The sequence below is a fragment of the Sitophilus oryzae genome, unplaced genomic scaffold (assembly GCF_002938485.1).
Source record: "Sitophilus oryzae breed Bouriz unplaced genomic scaffold, Soryzae_2.0 scaffold_381_pilon_pilon, whole genome shotgun sequence".
NCBI lineage: Eukaryota > Metazoa > Arthropoda > Insecta > Coleoptera > Curculionidae > Sitophilus > Sitophilus oryzae.
This window is the reverse complement of record NW_022146953.1, coordinates 525,272-550,311: the sequence shown is the minus strand read 5'-3', so window position 1 is coordinate 550,311 and position 25,040 is coordinate 525,272. Positions and strand designations below refer to the sequence as shown.

At 33.7% G+C, this 25,040-nt stretch overlaps 1 protein-coding gene across 2 annotated transcripts in view; it reads left to right on the top strand.

The window, feature by feature from the left end:
• Positions 1-25,040, top strand: part of LOC115885364 (homeotic protein distal-less-like) — a 96,259-nt gene that overhangs the window by 69,311 nt on the left and 1,908 nt on the right. The window contains exons 3-4 of one of the 2 annotated variants that reach the window (XM_030904261.1): positions 18,810-18,984; positions 22,152-22,461. In XM_030904261.1, the coding sequence (XP_030760121.1) occupies positions 18,810-18,984; positions 22,152-22,461 (485 nt within the window). Of the gene's footprint in view, positions 1-18,809; positions 19,003-22,151; positions 22,462-25,040 lie in introns of both variants that reach the window. The other variant, XM_030904260.1, reaches the window with a different exon arrangement.

Genomic DNA, 25,040 nt, shown 5'->3' with positions numbered 1-25,040 from the left:
ATTTATTTAATTAGTAATTAGGATCTTTGCCAGAAAAATAGTTGATGACCTTTCAGCTTGGGGTATAAAAAAATGTTACTAGGAACTAAATCCGGAAAATACGGAGGGTAGTCTAGCTATTTAAGTTGTTAACTCGAAAATTTTGGCTATGGTCACAGCAAAATGGCTATTTCAATTTCAAACGTCAAATACCTGATTTTTGAATAATGCCTTTAGATGTCTACATGGCTCGAAGTACTTAAGCCAACTGACAAATTGTAATGCACCAATAAAAAAACAATAGAATTAATATAGTTGATTTGATACGGTCAGCTACGTACATACAGTCTCTGTCCCATAATACAAAGTGACTTTATATATTTTTTTTTACCTATATTTACCTCCGGTCTATATATTACGTCGCCATCGTCAGGTTCGTGGGAGAATGATTGCCGCTCCCTGTACATTGTGGCGCTGAGCGATGGGCTGTGTCGTCATGCGTGAACCGGAAACGGAATAAGAACTTCGGGGCGCAGCACCATATAGTTTATTTGTCCGTTTTTGACGTTTTTGTGACCGTTGGTCCGGAGACTCTTTGTTGCTTTTAATTTTATATTACTGGTTACACATTTTTCATTTTATGTATTTGACAAGAATGAAAATATTGTTCTGTCATAGCAACCGTAATAATATTGTTGTTTTTTGTACTCTGCGCCAACTTGTGCAGGCCCATTGTTGCTCCGAAGAGAATGTGTCGCTTGCGTTCCAGAGCCTCGCAGTGACATAGCATGTGCTCTGCTGTTTCAGAGTCTTTATCGCAAAGACTTCTTTGATACAGGTTAAGCTTGTTTAGGTAGCACTTAACAGATCCAGATCAGATCCTTTATTATTTCAAAATTAGGCTTTGGTTGAAGGCCTTGCTCTTCTTCTTCTTTACGTGACGTCTCTTTCGTGGAGGTTGGCGATCACATTGGCAAAATCTTCACGATTCTCGGCTTTCCTTATGAGTTCTTCAAAAGTTAGGTGAGTCCAGTTTCTCATGTTTCTCAACCAAGATAGTTTCTTCCTGCCGAGACCTCTCTTTCCTTCAATCTTACCCTTAACTATCAATTGTAAGACGTGTATTTTTCATTTCTCAATAGGTATATGCCCTAAGTATGATGTTTTTCTTATTTTTATTATATTGAGCAATTCTCTTTCTCTGCCTATTCTGTTGTAGACTTCGCTATTTGTGATATAGGCTGTCCATGGAATTTTAAGCATTCTTCGATATATCCATGTTTCGAACGATTCGAGGCGATTCATCTCTTGAACTTTCTGTATCCATGTTTCTGCTCCGTATAATAGGATTGACCAAACATAACACTTAAAGAGCCTAGTTCTCAACTCAAATTCCAATCTGGGGTTCTGGAAGACGTTCTTCATTTTTAAAAATGCATTTCTCGCTTGTTCTATTCTGGTTTTTATTTCCAGAAGACGAAATGCTAAGGGACATGGGTATGCTCGAAGCTGGAATGCGCCAAATCGACGTAGCTAGAGCATTAAATGCAACGCAAAGTGTAATATCGCGATTAAGTGCACGCTACCGTGAAAGTGGTGATGTTGCTGAAAGGCACACAGGGCGACATCGCATTACTACCCCTCAGCAAGATCATTTTTTACAATTAAATGCTCGACGCCGACCGACTCTTACAGCACCAGAGCTTAGTTTAATTCTCCAGGAAACACATAATGTAACCGTTAGTCCTGACACTGTTCGCAATAGATTAAGAGAGGTCAACTTAAGAAGCAGACGCCCCTGGAGAGCTCAACCCTCAACGAGAGGAAATCGAGAGGTGCGATATTTGTGGGCTCAAGATCATATTCAGTGGTCGAATGAACAATGGGCCAATGTTCTCTTCACGGATGAGTCACGCTTTGAATTCATCCGGATTCGAGAAGGCTTAGGGTATGGAGAGAACCGGGAAATCTTATTCGGTTGGATCATGTTCAGGAAGTGCATCCTTATCAAGGTGGGACAGTTATGGTGTGGGGAGGAGTCCAGTTAGGCCGAAAAACCAATCTCGTTTTTCTTGAAAGGTTTCTAACAGAAATCACATATCGTGATTTAATTCTTGAGCCTGTCGTATTACCATATGCCAATGATTTTGGGAGAAACTTCATTCTCATGCATGACAATGCACGGCCTCATACAGCCAGAATGGTAAGTGAGTTTACAATGCTCATCAATTAAACATCTCCTGACCCCAACCCCATCGAACACGTATGGGACGCGGTCCAAAGAAGAGTTTTGAGAATGGGTATGCCTCGTGAAACTTGTAGGGATCTGGTTTGGGCCGTGAATGCAACGTGGCAGGCTGTACCTCAAGAAGAGATCGACAACCTGATCAGGAGCATGGAGAGACGATGTAGGGCTGTAATGAACAGTAGAGGAGGCTATACCCTTTATTAAATAAAATTGGTTTTATCTTTTTTTTTTTTAATTCACAGTTTAGAATAAAAAAAAATGTGTGTATTTTTTTGAGTTCAATAAAAATCAAGGTAAATTTGAAAAATTCGGTAAATTTCGCATTTTTATTTCCAATAGGTCCTGTAAACTATTTGTTTATTTTAATTTTATTATATCAGAAATGCAAATAATAAAATTACTGACGATGGCTGGATAAAATTGTAATATCCCTAGACTTTTCCGGTGCGTGTGTTATTGCAATTATATTATACTCGATCGTATTGCAAAAATTCATTTGAAATCATTTGAAATGGTCTATCTCTCTGACTATGAACAGAAATACCAACTATCAATCGTAGAGAAAAAAAAACAAAAATACAAAAGAATAAAGACGGAAAATACGAAGCGTCAGACATTTGAAACGATCATTAATCATTTTCAAGCTCATTCTATCTGTGAACCGATTAGATATGCTAATGATTGTTAATATTTAACTAGAGAATAAGTAAGTAGCGGTAAAAATAAAAGGTTTCACTGTCTGTTAGTTAAGTACTATCTATAGTTATGTAGCTAGGTTAATTACATCTCTATTCTAAAAATTATAACACTAAAAAGTAATTTTTACCTACTTAAAAATTAAATTATTTATTTTTTTTTATTGCTTTGTTTTGGAGTTGAAATTATTATTATTTATTTATTTATAATAGTACTTGTTGACCCTGCTATACAACTTCATTCCGAAATACATTGAAGTAAAGTAACATGATATTTTTCAATTTTATAATTTGTTAAGTTTTGATTTTTTAAACACTTAAACTTAATTCTAAACCTAGAAACTAAAGTTATTCTGTGTGCAATAAAATCAATAAGAAAATGATTGATATAAACAAACAAATAAAAGTATCGACACCTGACAAATCCGTAGTTTCTTCTGTGACCTTCGTTTGGCACAGCTGAAAAATATCTATATTAAAAAAATACGCTTGGTACTGAATGGATAGTGAACGGAACTGGTATGGAGTAGATAATTAAAAACAAATCAAGGTACCACTCGGTTGGCAAGAATGAATTTTTAAGCTGCCGGAGATTTTTTCTTCCAATCGGCTTATGAATAACTAATTCTATAATAACAACCTTTAATGAGTTAACGATCAAGCTGTAGTACCCGATAGTACTATAGAAGGTAAAGAAAATAATAATTCACAACAGAGTATTATTATTGCATAAGATATTATTGAAGCATTTTGCAAAGACTTCTTTAATCTCCAAAATTTGCCAATTTTAATACACAAGATAACTGGATAAAAGAAAGAATGTGTGCACTATGTATTTCCGCATTGTAACGGAATTTTAAATTATGTCTTTATTTTCTAAAAATTTAGTCCGAACATAAGGAATATTTTGTTGATGTTTGACCATAAAAATTTTAAAAATAAAAAAGTTGTCTAAAAATGTACTACAATACGGATATAGTATAAAACTTTATCTTTAATGTTCTTCTTCATTTGTGTAAAAATATCTAGCCAGTTTTACATAAAACGTTAAATGCCGAATTATTTTGTTACTTTTTGGGACTAGTGAAATGGACTCTTAGTACTACAAAGCTTCATCTAAACGAGAACAACTAACACAGGGCAATTAAAAATAATAAAAAAAAGTTTCGTAAAGCAACTCACAACCACGACCACGGTCTGCAGATTCATCTCCTGACTTCGGATGACTCTCTCGCTATCTCTGTCTCTCTCTTTCTCGGGGTGTCGACTGTCCGTTTTGCCTTAATTGCGTTTACGCCCTCTACCGTTCGGTTTCAGCGAAAACGAAAGTTCCAACCCTCCCAGCAATTAACTTGACTGGTTAATATTTTAATGCACTTTTCTACACACACACGTACACATTATTCACAAAGGATTTTGTTAGCAAGAAAGAGAGATGAGGTAAGAGCCAAAGCTGTATGCAAAAAAGAAGAAAAACTTTAAATAAACGCGAATTTTTTTGATATTTTCATGACTGAAACACGTTTTATTTGTGAAAGCGTTTCGAAATTGACAGTTTTTGATGTTTATTTGAGATTCGAAATGACATTCTCTTAGGCACTAGTATCTAAAAGTGATACTTATTTAGGCACTAGTGCCTAAAAGTAAGAAATGAAACGTTAGAAACAATGAAAATATTTATTTATTATATCCAACTTTTCGTTTCTAAGAGAAATGCAAGTTGTAGGAGTCGGAATAAGTAAATTTTTTGTACGGTCAATGCTGGTAGCTTCTGCTTCTACGTGAACTGCTTTTAATTTCTTATTTGGCGTATCTTTCTGTCCCATGATTCTTTTTGCTATTTCGGTTTTCTGTTCAATTGAATTTTCAATGTAACCTTCAGCAACCGATCTTGATCGCCAACCTCCAGTCGCTTTAAAACTGTTACGTCCGCTCCTGAGTCTGCCAGCCGGAAACAATGACCAATAGAGAGTCGTTGGAGAGTCCAAGAAATTCCGCTATCTTTTTTAGCATACCCCCAATTGTATTGATTCCAACTGGTAGGGTACAGCATTGATTTTTTCGATACGTCAGGGAAAATCGCTGATGTGTCACATTGAATGGTCGAAGTTTTGCGTACTTACGAAATACATGTAAGAAATTGATACCATCTATTGGTCCCTCAGTAATCGTAAACATTCATGGAAAATGAGTTTTTGTATTCGGAATCTTCACACTAATAAATGACTGACAATCTTTAATGGCATCTAGGTACGGTCAAAAACGTGATTTCTTCCCTCCTACATGCTCCAAATACGATTAAGACAACTTTAGCTAACAGGAATTCTTTGTCATAGGCTTCTTTCATAAAGCGTTCTATTTCCAGTTTTATAAATACTTTTGATTTATTTGCCTGATGTGAAAATGCAATGAGGTTTGTGAATTTGCTAATATCTACGTTTTTGTTCATGCTGTTACTATACCATGATTCAGAGAAAGATCTGAGAAGCCAAATAAACAGGGCAACGGCCATGTCAGGATATCTGAGGCCAATAGTGTGGACAAACCACCGTCCCCATGCGAATAAACAGCAAAATTGTAGATCTTTGAAATTGTAGAATTGCGCGACCTTGTAGATCTATAACTCATCATACAGTCTCAGGGCTTGGACAAAAGCCAGTATTTGTGACGGTTTTACAGAGGTTAGTTCTTCATCTCCGATATCAGTCGATTAGATTCCGAAGATTGTTCCTACTCAAATCAAGAAAAATCTTTGATTTTTTCGGTCGTTACTGTGAACTTATAGACACAAATATGGCAGATTACGATAACGTAGGAGATGGCAACATTGTAAGGCAATATTTCAGAAAAATATTGTTCCATGCGGCACTAAAAAGTTTTCAAAATTTCAAGGAAAATATCAAGAAAAATTCAAAAAAATCAAAATTAAACTTATTTATGAGACAGCCTGTATATAGAACCAGTATTTAAATAAATTGCCTAATAAATTCATAAGATATTTGTCATTTTATGCCAACTAACGAGCCAGAAATACTTCAAATTATTTCCACCGACTAAAAACCATGTAATAAACACATTTTTAATTATTTCTTGCAATAAATTCTAATAGTAAAACAAGAAAAACCAATATATTCTAATAACCAAGCCGAACCAGTTATACATATAAATCTACGTTCATTGAAAAATGAAAATGTCACAGAAAACTGTAAGAAAATAAACTAATTTTCCCCATTCACAGCAATCATAATTTTGCATTTTACTACCTGCCGAACGCGTATAAATATTATAAATGTACCTACCGAGTGACAATTTGTTATAAACATTACAAGCTCGAAACTACGAACAGGAGGAAAGCAAATAAAATAAAAAAAAACGCGTAAATGCATTTTATAACCAGGGTTGGGTATGTAATTTTTTAAAAATTTACTTCATAATTTATTACGGTAATAAATTATTTTTGCTTCGTTTCAAACTTTAACAGGAGGAAAGCCAATAATGTACAGAGACGCGTAAATGCATTTTATAACCAGGGTTGGGTAAGTAAACATTTAAAATTTACTACATTATTTATTACTGTACTAAATAATTTTTGCCCTATTTTATACAATTGATTGTTTATTATTTATTACAGAGATTAAAAAAAGTATTGCTATTATGCCTTGTAGTTTAAAAAGTATAATATATTACACAATAATCTAGAGAAACTCTTGCCAATATACAGGGTGGTCCGAACTGTATTCCGGAAACTTCAGCAGCATATTCTGCAGATAAAAATAAGTTCGTATTATGAATTCATTCATAATACGAACGAAATTTTAAAATAAGAAACAAGCAAAAAAATATACCTAAATACGTTTATTTATTGTAAAGGCTTCCAACAAAAAAACGAGTTATGTGTTCCAGTTCCGACCGAAATCCTTCCGATTTTCTTTTTAGAAATGCAATTAAATGGACGTACTTAATAATATCTGTATTTTTCTTCACTGATATAACTGAACGTAGCATGGAATAATATACCCAAAGTGAGGAAGCCTTCCGATGTTTTGAAAGATGTTCAAAATATGCCAGGAGAACCTTTTCGTTACTACTATTCTTGATCCCTTTCCCTTTACACCAATCTTCAAGTTTTACATAGGCTTGCTCGTACGTTTGTCTTGATTTTTCTGGAAGTAGGGAATCGACTTCAATGCCTTCGATATCCGGAGGGACACTTTCAGAATCAGAATCACCCATATTAATATTATTTTTTGCTTTTTGCTAAAACTGAACGTTTAACACAAAATTGAACTTCAATAATTGAGTTGTCAAAGTCAAAATGGAAACAATCAACAAGCACGGTTACCACGGCGCGGCGTCGACTAATATAGGCACCTGATAATTTTGAATTTTAATTTTTATGAGGATATCTCTGATATTTTCAATTAAATCAAATCTCTTTGGATCATCAATACGAACTTTTTAATGAAACGTTACACGCGTTTCATTATGATGTTCGTAGCGAACTTGTATCATTAATAACTATTATATGCATACATTTGAGTAATGTCTGTATAAGTAGTGGTTGTTGGATAAAAAATAAATCAACCCATCCCTGCTTGTAGCAGCTTAAACGTTCAAGGTTCCTACGTCGTGTTACGTACCCAATGGTAGGTACCTAGTATATCTCTATCTATCTGCATAGCGTAGACCCGGGTACCACTTCCTTGTATCGGCTCTGGCATTTTTTACCTCGCCGCTAGTACCTATATTCGCGTTGTGATTTTATTAAATGCAAATAAACACGCAAGAAAGAGATAGATGATGCATCGATGCATTGTGTTTGCTTTTGAAAAAGACCGTCAGTCGGGATTGTTGCCAGATTGATTTTTTAATCTTTGAATCTAAGAAAAATATTTATATTCTATACAATGTTTCTCTAACAATAAGTGTAATAGTTTTTGAGGGTTGTAGTATTGATTTTAGGTTGTATTCCGTTGTAAAACCAGGCGAACCAGACCGATAAACTACGGGAAAGAGCGGTTCCTGAAAAACATCGGTTTGATACGGAACGGTTTGGTAAAATACTGGAAACGTCAAATGTTGACGTTTTCTAAATTTCAATACCTTTATTATAAAATTTATCTTTTACGTATTTTTAATGTACAGCTGGTTCCAATAAAATTGAATACGATTTAAAACATATTTTTATTATTTCGGGCAGTATATTCTATGATACCAGTCCCCGATTTCTCTACTCATGTCATACTGACGTTCTGAAAAATTTATTTGCAACTTTGTCAAAAGCAAAGTTGTTTTATACAATGTCACAATAACCTTAACATGTCAAAATACTTGACACATAAATATACACTGCCCAAATATTCTAAAAAATGTGTAAAGAGTCGTAAAAAGTATTCATTTTTTTTGGAACCAGCTGTACCTACCTATTCTCTGCTTTTACGTTTGCTCCTTCTTTTCAATGGAGTTTAATATTGAAAAGTACTTTATTAATAAACTGTTAAACTCGTTAGAGAGCTCAAGTGAAGATTTGCAGGTTCAATATTAAAATAGATCAATAATAAATAAACAAATCTAATCAATATTTATAGTTTTATAGCTTACAAAACATTCACGATTACTTGTTGTCTTGTTTTTCATGTTTTCTTTAAATGTTCCTGACTTTAAGAAACAATGGCTGCATGATAAGTTTAAATGGTCCTGAAAAGTCATTCTATTTAGTTAATGAAATTTATTTACCTTTACTTTAGAAATTAAATGAGAATTTCACTCGAACTTCCAATATTTGCTTGATTTCTGTCACATAAATGACATTGATTGACAAACAAAACCAGAAAAACCAGCTTTCTCGCGCTGGTTAGTTTGGTGACAGTTATAACCGAATTTTTCAGGAACCGTGTTACGTAATAAGAAAACTTTCAGGAAACCGATAGAAACGGAACATAAAACCATAACCAAGGTAAGCAACGGAATACAACCTTAGATCATTTTGATTTTAAAAATGACGTATAAAGACGTAAAGCTCTGTGACGGTATGATGAGTTATAACTTAAAAAAAGGTTATAGTAACTTTCCCCCTTCTATATAATCTACATTTAGATTTAAAAAAGATATTTGTACAAACTGGCAACATGGCTTATGCATAATGCATCCCCGTTACTACAGGCACACAGGAGAGAAATAACAAGAGAAAAAAAAGAACAAGACAGTCGAAACAAAAAAAAATAATAAAAAATGAGAAAAAAATCAAGATTCTCTGAGATGTATAGCCGAGAGTACCTCTTTCTCTTCCGTTGGCGTTCTTCACCGGGAAGATTTCTTCTTGGCACCGGTGGTACTAATTAAATATGGCGTCAAAGTAATCGTATCAAAACAGAGCGTGTGGCGAAAATTGCAATTTCCTGAAAATGCGACGCTGTCAAGTTTCCTAGGCGGAGATTATTGGAGCGGGACGAGAATGAAAAAAGAACGTTAAAAAAGGAAGAAAAAACATAAAATATCATATACAGGGCCGGACTTATAGAGCGTAATATTAATAAATAGTATTTTTTTGGAGAGTGTCGTGAAAAATACTGATATATCGTAATCGCAAAACATTTTCCAATGCAAGTCATCAATCATATTGACATTGACACTAAAGCCTCTGAACCTGACTAAATGAAATTTTGGCAAGAATGTTTAAATTTGTTCTATAATTTAAGATACCGAGTTTACTTTACAGAGCAAATGATTGTAGCAGATATTTTATTTAGATTAAAGCTGCAAAAATTAGTTTAAACCGAATTTTATTATGGCTATATTGGTCACATTGCGCCGTGATCAGCAATGTTGTCCTTTATTATTTGACAGTTATCCTAGTTGTCATTATTTTGTGTAATATCGTGTTGTTGTTGAATCTTTGTGAGTAATTCTCGTTTTTTTGCCTGTTTTCATAGTCTTTTTTTTTAAATTGCACTTTCAAGCACAAATAGTTCTTTTAAGAACTGAATTTTCGAGTTTCTGTATTGCATTTCTTGAAATTGTGTGTTAAAAATATGCCGAAGCATTTAAACAGTCGAAGCAAAGAGCTGGTAGCTTCCCTGTGTTTTTTAAATGAGAACGTTTGAATGAGAACGTGACAATTAAAGATCCTTTAAAAAATGTCTATACCTATGTGGCGGATTCATATCTCCAAAAAATCCTATATGGGTATTTCGTCACTGCAAGAAAATCTACAAAATAAAATATTTAATTTTTGTTTGTGTCCAGGAAGGGTTCATATTTTCATAGATGTCGATTTTCGAAAGAAATCGGTACATTTATTTTATTTCGTATATTTTTCATTTTATTGATTTTATGGAAAGCACTGTTCATTAAAATGTTGTATCCTATGTTATAGGGCTTGTTTCTCTCTACAATTTCCTGTCTCACAATGTACCGTTTGTGTCCAGGAAGGGTTCATATTTTCATAGTTGTCAATTTTCGAAAGAAATCAGAACATGTATATTATTTCATTATTTTTCATTTTATTGATTTTATGGAAAGCACTGTTCATTAAAATGTTGCATCCTATGTTATAGGACTTGTTTCTCTCTACAATTTCCTGACAATTTTCTAAACTTTATTTTTTTCTGCTTTGTCATTATTAAAATAGAAATTTTAAATATAATTTTATTATTACCATTACCTATTAATTAAAAAAACAATAAAATCTGGTAAATAAATAAATTTATTGGTTTGAATGAGAATAAAGTACAGGAATAGATAATTGTAAACTTATTAAAATATGTAAACAAATAAAATATAAACGAATTGTAATATTGTAACTTGAATGTAAAGATGAAAATAAAAATACTATAATTAGTAAGTAATAAATAAATAAATAAGAAATTATAAGCTAATATTTTTTACCATAATTTTTACCTAAAATGATATCTGAATAAATATATTTCTATATATATATATATATATATATATATATATATATATATATATATATATATATATATATATATATATATATATATATATATATATATATATATATATATATATATATATATATACATAGTATATATATATATATATATATATATATATATATATATATATATATATATATATATATATATATATATATATATATATATATATATATATATATATATATAATACTATTGTATATATATACTTTATTAAGATATATGTATTTAATCATCAAATTCTTGTGAATTAAGTACGTATGACAAAATACAGTCAGAGTTGGCTTGGAAATGATGAGCGATGAAATTCGATTACATATAAAAATCATCAGTTACCTTTTTCATGCCAACTATGAAATAAACATTATTTTGAAAAATGTTGCTCATGGAATGGAACGCACAAGATTGATTAAGTTAAAGTTATTTTTTCTAATACATTATATATTGAGAAAATGTTCATAATCTTGCTTGAAATTATCCTGAATCCGGTCCTGTGGATCTCTTGACGACCACACGACTCAAGACGTCCCCTGAAGACCCGTCAGTCATTCCTACTCAGTCCATGCTCTTCAACTCTGCGTTCATTTTTAAGCCACGGGGCTTATAACGTGAGATAGACAAGGAGAAACTCTGAGGGATAAGGTGTACGAGTGAAAGGGATATAGGCAGAGTCGTACGCAGGAAACTGTATTAGGAAAATTTTAGAAAAATGGCTAAAATAGAAGATTTTTTTTCTTTATACAGATACATTCAAAAGAAAGTAGCATTGAAACTAAAATAAAAACTAATAATGGACACGAGAAGACATTTTTAGTGAATGCATATATCTTATTCACCCATTTTCAACAAGAATTTCTTCGAGGAGTCTTAAAAGCCTTCATATTCCTTCAGCTTCACAAAAAAATCCAAATCTTGTGAAAAATCACAAAAAATTAATCGTGCAAGACGCCATGACCAGCTGACTTACCAGATATGTTTTCCGTTTACTTATTCACTTCTTTTCAACATCAACAACTTTGGTTTAGTTATGGCATTTGTGTAATAATACGTATTGAAAGATAAAAATGTATCTATTAATTTTTTGTTAAATATTAAAATCTTTCGAACTGCGAACTTTTTGACAGCAACATTGCTTAAAACCGAGGCATCCTTAATTAAAGATCGTTGAAGTGAAAAACCAATGTAGGAAAAACTATAAATGCTCCTTCTACATATATTTTAACAATTTTTATTGTGGAAAACTGCCAGAAATCTTCATATTGTCTTCTTTTTGGATAAAAATCCTTCAGCCCTTCAATCAAGGAAATTTGACTGTAAAATCCTTCATATTGAAGGAAATCCTTCGATTCTGGCAACAAAGTGGCATTCTAGATTTGAACATGATTGAGTTTCTTCCATTCTAACTTAGTTATTCTGTTGATTTCTTGTAGTAGAGATCCTGATATAATAAAAATAAAAAACCTATATTTGATTTATAAGAAATATCTTCATGTACGCCAATGTTACGAACACTGCTTCTCGCTGCAAGACCTTGTAACGTTTCCTTCGTGATTTTCTGCTAGCTTTTGGAGGCTGCCGAGGCTGCCTCCATATCCACCTGATCTATACCCGCGTGTGCGACAGTTCCGAGGGATTTTCGCAATTATTTCTCAATAATATCTCAAAGAAATATGATTAATTACCCTGAACAACTATATTTTATAAATTTCTTGTCAATGAAACTTTAGTAAACATTCGATCACATTTTCTAAATCAGATTCTTTAAATTAAGTATTAAGTAGAAAAATGTTTTTATTATTTTTTCTCCTCTGTGTTATTTCGTCTGAATGGGACATCTGGGTTTTTCGCTGGTAGACCTTGAATCGGCTGTATTTATATGGGAAAAAATGTGTTACATAGTACCATAGCCTTTGTTCCGTTTTATGGTTGACGTGAAATCGTGGAAATGCAAAACAGATTAAAGGAAAAATTAACGAGTACTACCTAGATACAATGCCGATACCAAAAACAGCTAAAAATGTATTTTTAATATAATTTTGTTTGGTTTTAGTCTACATATTAAGTGGAATTATTGATATACTTTTCTAACTTTCTGTGTTTGTGTTTGATGTCTTCTTGGTTTATCTGCATATATGGTCGGCTTTACGACGAAAACTAAATATTTATTAATTCTAGTATTTAGCACAGGGCAATTTTTTAAATGAATAAAAATGAATAAGGTATAATATTGATTTATGATATCCTGAAATTGCCAAAAATCGATATAAGTCCTAGACTTTTTGAAAAGATATAGGAAGCAGCATTAAAAGCGATTAAAGTAAGTAGGCGTTCGTCTTTTTTCTTCCTCATCATATTAAAGAAAGGAAAGTCTCATACCTCGGACATATCCTTAGAGGAGACAAATATTACATTCTAAGCTGATTCTACAAGGAAAAATAGAGGGACGGCGAGGCCCAGGAAGAAAACAACTTTTCTGGCTAAGAAACATACGGGATTGGTGTAACATCAGCGACGCAGCCACCATATTTCGAAGAGCCGAAAACGGCAGTCTACACATTGTATGAAGAGTACAGGCAATCGCCAACGTGCGGCTAAGCACAAGGCACAGGAAGAAGAAGAACGCTTTGGAGATCTCCCTCTATAGGACGTTTCCCATTCGCTTGTCCCTCCACAATTAGTTTTTCTAGGCCATTAGTGTTCCTGGATATGTGGCCAAAGAATCTTAAGTATGATTGATTGATATCGACAGTCTAGATTCGATATTCAGTTGTTCGAGTATTGAAATGTTTGTACGGTATTCGCAGCATCCGTCTATAACACCACATTTCAAAAGCAATCTTTCGCCCCTCTCTTATTCAACTTATACATCTCTGACCTACCAGATACGCAATCTAGAAAATTTTGTTACGCAGACGATATAGCCATAGCAACGGAACATGAGTCGCTATATCAAACCCAAGAAACGCTTACAAAGGATCTCGCATCCTTGAATGCCTATTTTATAAAATGGAGACTTCAACCCAGTGCAAATAAGACAGAAGTGGCTACCTTCCATCTTAATAACAAGCTGGCGAATACTGAAATAAGCGTCCAGTTTGGTAGCACCACTCTGAGTAATAACAAATATCCAAAATATCTGGGGATTACTCTAGACCGTACACTCTCATTTCGAAGAAAACACCTAGAAAATGTTGCTGGGAAAATCAGAACACGAAACAACATTATACAAAAACTTTGTGGTACTTCGTGGGGTGCAAAAGCAACAATACTTCGGATCTCCGCCCTTGGTCTGGTATTCAGTGTGGCAGAGTATTGTGCACCCCTGTGGTTGAATAGCCACCACACAAATCTCGTAGACAGACAGCTGAACAACACCATGCGGCTGATTACAGGGACAATCAGATGCACACCTAGTTACTGGCTTCCAGTTCTGAGTAACATCCTACCTCCAAATCTACGCAGAAACGAGGCTCTTCTTAGAGAATTTGATAAAATAATAGCTACCCCAACGCTACCTGTTCATGAAACACTTCCTGCTTTACAGGTGAATAGACTTAAGTCGAGGAATCCACCTTTGCGAACAGCTGAACAACTAAAAAGCAGTAACTACAATTCTCGAGAACAGTGGCTTCAGTTATGGAGAGAAATGGCCGATGCGCACCTATATTCCTGGTTCAAACATAACTATTGCCAGACACCGTGGGGAAAAATACCTTCTCCAGAATGTGATTGCGGATCCCCTCACCAAACCATCCATCACATAACTAGAGAGTGCAACCTACGCGCTTATGGTGAAGACTGGAGGGACTTTCTGGAGGCTTCTCCATCAGCTTTGGAATGGATAGGGCATCTAGATGTTAATATATAGTGTTCGTAAATACGTTTTTTATGTTGTCTTTTTATATTATACTTGTTTTTTTTTATATTTACATTGTAATGTTTTCATTTACATTGTAGTTTATTTTATGTCTATGTTTAAGTGTCTGGTTTTCTTGCATGTATATGAGCCATACGATAAATAAATAAATAAATTTCAAAAGCAACGATTTTTCGTTTCATTGCCAACTTCAATGTCCAGGTCTCTGAGGCATAAGTGGCAATGGGGAAAATAAGGGCTCCTAGTAGTCTGAGTTTGTTGCTAATTGAAATGGCTGAATCTTTCCATATTTTATTGAGTTTGGTCATGGAATTGCGTGCTATACACAGTCTTCTCTTGATTTCTGCGTCACATCCTCCTTTGTTTGATATCAAGGAGCCTGTACTGTTACTGCAATGACATAAATCCGAAAATAGAAACAATAGAAGTTGTACGTAACAGTGTTATTTTCAGTGTTGATATTCGATGAAAAATTAGAGAAAAAAGCGGAAAATATGAAGTGCCTTGCGCTCGGCTAGGCATAATGGATGGAATAACGTCGTTTTATAGGGCAGTAAAATCGGCGACATAAAACCGGCGCAGTTTCTCACGCGAATCGTTAAAGTCACGGAGGAGGAACGTTAGACAGCGCCGCGCTCCGGAAAAAATGCGCCGCAATAAAAAAATCATATAAATGTGCCTCTCCTCGGCGAAATGCCGTTAATAATTCAGGTGCCCGTAAAATTATTATCTTTAAAGGCATAAGCGGCATAAAGAATGTCCGATAGTCCAATGGAAAGAGATTCTTATAATTCAACCTCTTTAAAATAAATAATATTGATCAGTTGGTAGTATTGTTATGTGTTCTAGACAGTGGCGGATACAGAGGGGGGGCCCATGGGGCCAAGGCCTCTCCTAAAATCTATAAATTGGGTTAATTATTAGGCTTTTGGGTTAAAAATGGCGCTCTAATAAGCATATTCTACATTACTTTTTATTTGGGCCCCCCCCTAAAAAATATCCCGGGCCCCCCCTAAAATAAATTCCTGTATCCGCCCCTGGTTCTAGACAAAAAATAGTTATTTTTTATACTAGACGATAAAATGGTAATTTATCGTCGTTTATAAAACAATGTCAGTTTGGAGTAAATATTTTTTAATTCTCTTTCGTCTCGATTGCTGATTGAATTGGATCCAGAAATGGCTCAAAACGAAATAAGTAAATTACCAACAGATATTCAGGCTGAGGTGACAAACGCCATATCCAAACTACTTCCATTTAAATCCTGAATAACTTATGAAAGGGAATAGAAACATTTTCAAAAATGGAAGCAATTAAAAAACGTGCGAGAAGAAATAAAGTTTTTATCCTATCCTCGCTGTTAAAGTATTATTTTATCTACTTATTATTTTTGATAGATACAAGGCAATTTTAAGAGTTGCTACGGAAAAAAAGTTAATTTTAAATACCCTATATATTTTTAGTACATTATGCCGGAATGTTATCATTATGCAGATATTAAAATTCTGTCGGCAGCTCTTTGACCAAGAAATTATTAAAATATAGTCAATATCATCGAATTATTCTGATTAAATTTCATTAAATTAAAATCCCATAAAAATCAACAGGAAATAAATTATTGTATCTCTAAACTCCAACTGACAACAGCAAAGTTAATAATAATGAATAACTTGAAATAGCCCGGCGCTCTCGCATATACCTAGTTAAAATCGTTTACGTCAATTAAAAAACCATCTCTGGAAACTGTCACTTGTCATCTGTCAAAGCGGCGGCCGACAAGCTAGCGGATACAGTGGCGCCGCCACAGGCTAATAAATTCAGTTAGTTACTTTGCGATAATGCCTAATAGGAACGGGACTTCGTTATATATAAAATTATTCCGTTTTATTTATAGATAGAGCAAAATAAATAAATAAAATTTATATAGGAATTCTTCGGCCAGGTGACAACGGCTTTCTTGTGCTCGTTTTATATGTATGTACGTATTATAGCAAAATATCGAAATTGAGAATTTATATGTCCGTACGCTGAACAGTTGCTGCTTCCGTTTTACTTTTGATGAAAGTTAAGGTGGGTCGTAGACGATAGGACCAGTTGGAAGGCAAGTCAGTGACTCAGACGGGTTATATTTTTTTTTTCGACAAAAGTCAGTAAAATTTTGATTTTTACGCTCTCAGTGTAGAGCAAACAACATTTGTTTTCATTATTGGGTTTTAACTTTATTACAGTCAAGAGATGAGGGGGTGCGAGACTGATCTTGGTCTTGCGGTCTTGGTCTTGGTATTGGCTATAGGCCAAGATAGTTCTATAGATCTGCAAGACTGATTACTGTTATGTATGAAAAAAATGTCCATTTTTTACTATTTTTTATTCATTTTCAAAAGCCTTAGAAAACTAGTAAACACAGTTATAAAATTGTTAATATTTCAGTATTTGTAGGAAATTTTATGTAGATTCAGAATATATACACCTTTAAAGGATTAGATGCTTTGGTTTTGTGAGAATATTAATTTTCTGAATCCTTGTTTTTGGTCTATTTTTTACTCATTTTCAAAGGCTTTACAAAAATAGTAAACACAGTTATAAAATTATTAAAATTTCATTATTTATAGTAAATTTTATGTATATTCAGAATATATACATCTTTAAAGGTTTAGACATCTTCGTTTTGTGAGAAAATTAATTTTCTGAACCTTTGTTTTTGGTTTATTTTTTACTCATTTTCAAAGACCTTAGAAAAATAATAAACATAGTCCTAAAATTATGTAAATATCAGTATTTGTAGAAAATTTTATGTAGATTCAGAATATATACATCTTTAAAGGTTTAGAAATCTTGATTTTGTGAGAAAATTAATTTTCTGAACCCTTGTTTGTGGTCTATTTTGTACTCATTTTCAAACGCCTTACAAAAATAGTAAACACACTACTAAAATTATGAAAATATCAGTATTTGTAGGAAATTTTATGCAGACTCAGAATATATGCACCTTTAAACGATTAGATACCTCGGTTTTGTGAGAAAATTAATTTTCTGAACCTTTGTTTTTGGTCTATTTTTTACTCATTTTCAAAGACCTTAGAAAAATAATAAACATAGTCCTAAAATTATGGAGATATCAGTATTTATAGGAAATTTTATGTAGATTCAGAATATATACATCTTTAAAAGTTTAGATATCTTGATTTTGTGAGAAAATTAATTTTCTGAACCCTTGTTTTTGGTCTATTTTGTACTCATTTTCAAACGCCTTACAAAAATAGTAAACACAGTACTAAAATTATGAAAATATCAGTATTTGTAACAAATTTTATGCAGACTCAGAATATATGCACCTTTAAAGGATTAGATACCTCGGTTTTGTGAGAAAATTAATTTTCTGAACCTTTGTTTTTGGTCTATTTTTTACTCATTTTCAAAGACCTTAGAAAAATAATAAACATAGTCCTAAAATTAGGGAAATATCAGTATTTGTAGGAAATTTTATGTAGATTCAGAATATATACATCTTTAAAGGTTTAGATATCTTGATTTTGTGAGAAAATTAATTTTCTGAACCCTTGTTTTTGGTCTATTTTTTATTCATTTTCAAAGGCTTTAGAACATAGTCCTAAAATTATGAAGATATTATCATTTGTAGGAAATTTTATGTAGATTCAGAATATATGCACCGTTAAAGGATTAGATACCGTGGTTTTGTGAGAAAATTAATTTTCTGAGCCCTTGTTTTTGGTCTATTTTTTACTCATTTTCAAAGGCTTTAGAAAAATAGTAAACATAGTCCTAAAATTATGAAAATATCAACATTTTTAGGAAATTTTATGTAGATTCATAATATATACACCGTTAAAGGCTTAGATACCTTGGTTCTGTGAGAAAATTAATGGTTCTGAACCTTGTTTTTGGTCGTTTTCTAAAGAGTTAATATTTTCCAAATCTCTTATAAAAATACTAAACAAAATCAGAAAATTTTGAAAAATTCAGTATTTATAGGATTTTTCTTTAATAACCTTCACATTTCCTAAAGTTTCGTTATTTTTGATCATTTTCAGGTGAAAATATGGTTCCAGAACCGACGGAGCAAGTACAAAAAAATGATGAAGGCAGCTCAGGTTACGGGAGGTCCCAACAACAACGGCAATGGTGCAGCTCACGCCGGATTATTGGGGGGCAACGGTACCATGGCCCCCTCAAGTCCCGGACAGCAGAGCCAGAATATGATGCAAGGTAGGATTAAATTGGAAGGTAAAATATACTTTCTCTGCTCTATATTTTGTAGTCTAAGACCCAATATTGCACCTTCCGGCAAAATTTGAGGTTAAAACTTTATTTAGAATCTCAAAATTAATGGTTTCAATTACCGTAGAAGTTTGTTCCTCTGATTTTAATGTAATCATTCAGAACTCAGAACGTTAAAATTATTGACTGTACTTTTCAATTAGTAAAAATAGTTAAAAAACTTTTAAATTTTACCACTAATTATAATTGAAGACGCTATTGCGCATGTATCATCACCTGTCAAAAGAGAGAACCATTCCAATTTTATCAATGATTAAAGATTGTAAGGACATGTAAGGCCCATATACCGGCTGCAGCAGAATTTGTGACCTTAGAGGTCATTCTTTTGATGGCAAACAATGAGTCATCATTTGGTCACCAGCGATAATTTTAGCGATTTAATAGTTTGTGTGTAGTGAACTAAATTTATGGCTGTTAGCAGAAACAATATTCCGAACACCAGAATATAATTAAATGGAGAGGTCATCAAGCAGGTCACACAATTTAAATATTTGGGATGCATGGTTAACGAAACGTGGGATCCAGATTAGGAGATCAAATGCAGGATCGAACAAGCAACTACTATTCTACTTTTCTGAGAGAGACTGCGAAGATTTCTCGCAGATAGGAACTTGAACTTCGGCCTTAGATACAGAATGGTGAAGTGCTGTCTGGTCCGTTTTGTTATATGGTGTGGAAGCATGGACACTGAAGCAACAATAAACCGAATTGAAGCCTTCGAAATGTGGACCCTACGACGAATGCTAAGGGTACCCTGGGTCGACCGTGTGAGGAATGAAGACATTCTCAGAAGAGCTGGTCTGGAACAACGTGAACTCTTCGAAATCATCAAGAAGAGGAAAATAGCCTTTTTGGGATACATACTACGTGGAGAACGCTATCACTTTCAGCGTCTGATTCTCCAGGGTAAAATAGAGGGGGGCAAAAGGGGAATAAGCCGAAGGTAGCTATCCTGGCTGAGAAATATTCGTCATTGTACAGACACTCCAAGTCGCTGCAGTTAATAGAACAATCTGATGAGGAAGAAAAAGATGAACGCCTACGCAGGAATCTGCACGGCACTTTAAGAAGTGTAGTGAACTTTGCATAAACTTTATTACAATGCTGATTAGTTGTTCAGCTTTCAAGTGTAAAAGCAGCAGCGATAAGAAAGAGCCAGGAGTTACCACTCCAACTTTTTAGCGTTTTCTTATCGAATTCGATAATTATTTTTCTGATATTATATGTACTTGATGTGTCCTATACGTCGATACTAGTTTTGTACCTTTTGTTAACATTTTGTTACATCACCGTATACACCATAGGCGTAGTCAAAACATTTATCAAAAATACACTTGCGTGCATAGAAATCGGCCCAAGGCAAACTTTTGAAGTTAACTATACATTTTTTAGAATCTATTTGTCAGATTAAGGAAAAATACATGCTGTTTGAAAGACAATTTCATATTCTTTGAAAAGAGTTTAGAGATATTAATTTGTATTTTCGTTTCTTTGGATTAAAAATTACGCATGAATCAAATTATCGTTTTTTATTACTAAGAGGTATGTTATTATTTGTTTATTTATTTATGGACAATTAATTAAACTAAATTTTCAATAATCACACGCTCTTCGAACCGCTCCGCGTGTCATATGTAGTTGCCGAGCTACAGCTCTCTGTTGAAGTCCATTTTCGATTAAACCGATTACTTGGGCGGCTTTTCCGGTGATGTATGCATTAAATTGAAACACTAATCAAATAATGAAACACAACTAATCAAAGAATAAAAGAACAATGTGAAAATTTCGATTACAAAGGTAATAATTGCAATATTTGACAAGTTTATTATTCTTATTGTCACCACAACCCAAATACCTTTTTTTACCTTTTTTTTGTTTACCCATTGGTACGAATATAAACGATAAGTACCCTAGGTAAATTTACGCTCATTTGTCTTTGAAACAGCTCATATTTTTTACTTGCTCTGATAAATAGATTCTAGAAGTCACAGTTAAAACGAAAAGTTCACAGTGGGCCGATTTCTATGCACGTAAGTTTATAAATATCTCTTCAAACAGCTAGGTTAAGAAAAATATGTGCTACGACACTGTTTGGGGACATCGTCGGGTGTTATTTGTCCTTGGATTCTTTAGTCATTGAATTTTACCAATTTCAACCATTTTAGGTAGTACACATTGGTCGAAAATTTCTTCTTTAGATAAAGTGGCATTCTAGATTTGAATGTGATTGAGTACTATATGTATAGTAACTTAATTCTTCTGTTGATTCCTGGCATTCCTATGTCTTTCATTCTATTGTCATTCCGAATTTCTAGGTTTTACACACTGTATAATATAAATTAACCAGTCCAAAGCCTGTTTAGAATATTTATTTCAGTAAATTATCAAAGGTTATACGGAATATTTATTTCCATAAACCGAATAATAATAATTTAGTCATATATAACGCGTACAACTGACAAATCAAAATATGTCAAGGAATGATTGTAAAATTCAAGATAATTTTTTTCTTTGGAACAACTACAACAATATAAAAAAGCAGATATCGGCAACCCGTTCAAACTTCACAAGAGCTAAAGTACTTATTACTTACCAAAGATTAGTAATTGAATTCCATTTACATATCATTTCCATTAACAAGTACATTACTACAGTAGACGTAACTTTTTTATTAATAAATAATATATAATAAATAATATATTAATAAATAATAATAATATTAATTACTTACTTTGTACAAAGTAGTTGCTTGTTCGCGTAGAACTAAGTCTATTACGTATGTGGTACTATTACCTTATATTTAGTAGTGAAAAAATAAGTTTAATATACAGAAAAAAAAACAAAATGTTACCTATAACTTAATATATTTCGCCTCTAGGAACAAGCGAGCTTACTCTTGATCCAAGCAGGGTTGGGTAGGTAGAAAATTTTAGATTTTCTACCTACCCTACCATTTTTACTCATAATATGCTGCCGAAGTTTCCGGAATACAGTTCGGACCCCCCTGTATAGTCTAATCTGTCATTTTAAACCTCGAAAAAATATAATTTTCTCCCAAAAACACCTTCATAACTCTTTTTTTCTTGTTGTTACAGGCGGCGGCGGTTCGTCGAGCGGCTCCCCCGCTACAGGGGGCTACATGCAGCACCCTAGTCCCGCACCCAGCTCCACGCCCGGCTCGGACGTGTCCGGCCAGCCGGGAGCCCCCAGTCCGGGTGCCTGGGGGGACGTCAAGCCTCAGCAACAGCAAGGAGGAGGCGGAGGAGTGCAGGGAGGCCAGGCGCTGCACGCGCATCCTCCTCCGCATCCTGCCGCGGCGCATCCGGCGGCGCATCATCCCCCTCATCCGCACAACTACCTCCCGCAGTACAGCTGGTATCCTACGGATAATCCTGGACTATTAACGTGAGTAGAGAATTTCGATATTTTTGTTGTTAAACATGTATTTGTATTAAAACGGGTTTTTAAGGCATTTACGAGGGTTGTCCTGTTATATTCTGCATATATAGAGATAAAAAAAAAACAGTAGATAACTCCCCGAAGTATTCTCCCCGAAGAGAAATGTATTTTGCATCTGTTGGAACCAATTCTGAAAGCAGTTATTCCAGTCGCTTGTTGGTACCTTCAAAATTGTCATAAATTGCGTTTTTAAAGGCACTGCCTGCATCTTCCATAGGAACTGAAACCTTTGACCACGCAATTCATTATTCTTAATAAAAACAAAACTCGTTGGGACTGTATGGAGAATAGTCCAACAATTTGATGTCTTCTTGCTTTAAAAACTCAATTCTTTGTTCAAATTTGTCGTTGAGAACGTCCATCGGATGAGTAAATCCAGGATTTATTTCACATCAAATTCGTGTTTTAAGACAGTATACTTTGAAGAGGTGTTTATTAAAGCTTGTTCTAGACTTGTAGAGGTAATTTCCGCAATTAGGAGTCGCTTAGACACACAAATCACTGAAGAAGCTGTTGCACCAAGTTTTGTAAAATTGTTTCTATTACTTTCCTTCGAGGCATTTTTATTCTACTATGTTTATCTAATGTTAATTATCAATAAACACATGTCGCTTTTTGATAAAAGTAGTTTTTATTGAGTTTTATCTCTAATTTTCTTTATAGTATACAAAACTGATGCACCAGGTCTTGTAAAATTGTTTCTATAACTTTTCTTCGGGACATTTTTATTCCAGTGTGTTTACCTAATGTTAATTGTCAAAAAACACATGTCGTTTTTGCTAAAAGTGGCTTTTATTTAGTTTTATCTCTAGTTTTCTTTATAGTATACGACGCTGATGCACCAGGTCTTGTAAAATTGTTTCTGTTAATTTTCTTCGGGACATTTTTGTTCTAATTTGTTTAACTTATGTTAATTATCAAGAAAAACAGGTCGTTTTTTGCTAAAAGTGGTTTTTATTGAGTGTTATCTCTAACTTTCTTTATAGTATACGAAGATGATGCACCAGGTCTTGTAAAATTGTTTCTATTATTCTTCTTCGAGGCATTTTTATTCTAATTTGTTTATCTGATGTTAATTATGAAGAAACACAAGTCATTTTTTGCTAAAAGTGGTTTTTATTGAGTTTTATCCCAAATTTTCTTTATAATACACAAAGCTGATGCACCAGGTCTTGTAAAATTGTTTCTGTTAATTTTCTTCGGGACATTTTTGTTCTAATTTGTTTAACTTATGTTAATTATCAAGAAAGACAGGTCGTTTTTTGCTAAAAGTGGTTTTTATTGAGTTTTATCTCTAATTTTCGAAGTTGATGCACCATATCTTGTCAAATAATCACATTCATCAGCAGCTTCTAAAATAAAGGGGACGCCACTGTCTTTGGAGACGAACGTCTCTGCCTTTAATCGACCACTTCCGGATTCTTCGATTTAATTGGCTTCGTTACAATTACTATTAGTAAATTGCTTCGAAGGGCATTTCCTTCGGTTTGATTATTTCATTGTTGAAAATACAGGCGAGTATTTTTTTAATTTAATTATTTAAGATAACCAGCAAAGCAGAGGGTGTTCAAAGTTATTAAATATGCCGAAAAAAATGCAAAAATGTCTGTTTCGTCGAATAAAAAAAAATCAATTCATGATTTAGGTACTTTATCAGTAGATATATATTATTTCGTATATTTTTCATTTTATTGATTTTATGGAAAGCACTGTTCATTAAAATGTTGTATCCTATGTTATAGGGCTTGTATCTCTCTACAATGTACCGTTTGTGTCCGGGAAGGGTTCATAGTTGCATAGTTGTCGATTTTTTATTAAAGTCGTTTAAAAAAAAGTAAATTTGGTGCACGAAATAAAAAGAAATGAACATCGCCGATACTTTTGTTTGTGTATTTTTAAATTTCTATCACACGAAATTTGCATAGAAAATGCTTAGACGACAATTATTACCTATATGACACACAACGAACTCAGTGTCATTAATGCTCACTGGTCGAATATTCAACTGCTTAACTTTTAACTTTTCGCGCCAGTTCGGCCAACGTATATGGTTGATTAAATGACCAAAGCACGCATAGAAATAAGCATAGCAAACAAACTGGGCGATAATACACTTCCACGCGATTGATTAGTTGGTTAAGTTACAGTGGTCGATTTAGCGACCATCAACCTATAAAAGGTTAATAACTTCAAAAATTGGGACGCCACTGTTCCTTAGCCGTCCTTACTCTCTTCATTTAATAATTTATTTTTTACAAAATTCAACGTTAAAAATTTCCAAAAAAAATCAGAACAAGAGACTAGTTTCCTCTCATCATATCTAGCCAGTGGCGTGCTGCAGATCACCGATACGAACCAGGGGCGGAGGCGCGTTTCTTCCTTTAATTAAATAACGGGTAATTATTGCTCCGGGTTCGTCCCGCAGCGTCACACGTCCACGTCGAGATCGGCCACGCTAATTGCTAGGTTGCCACGAGAAGTTGTTTGAACAAAGTCAGAAGAAGAAGAAGTGAAGAGGAAACGGT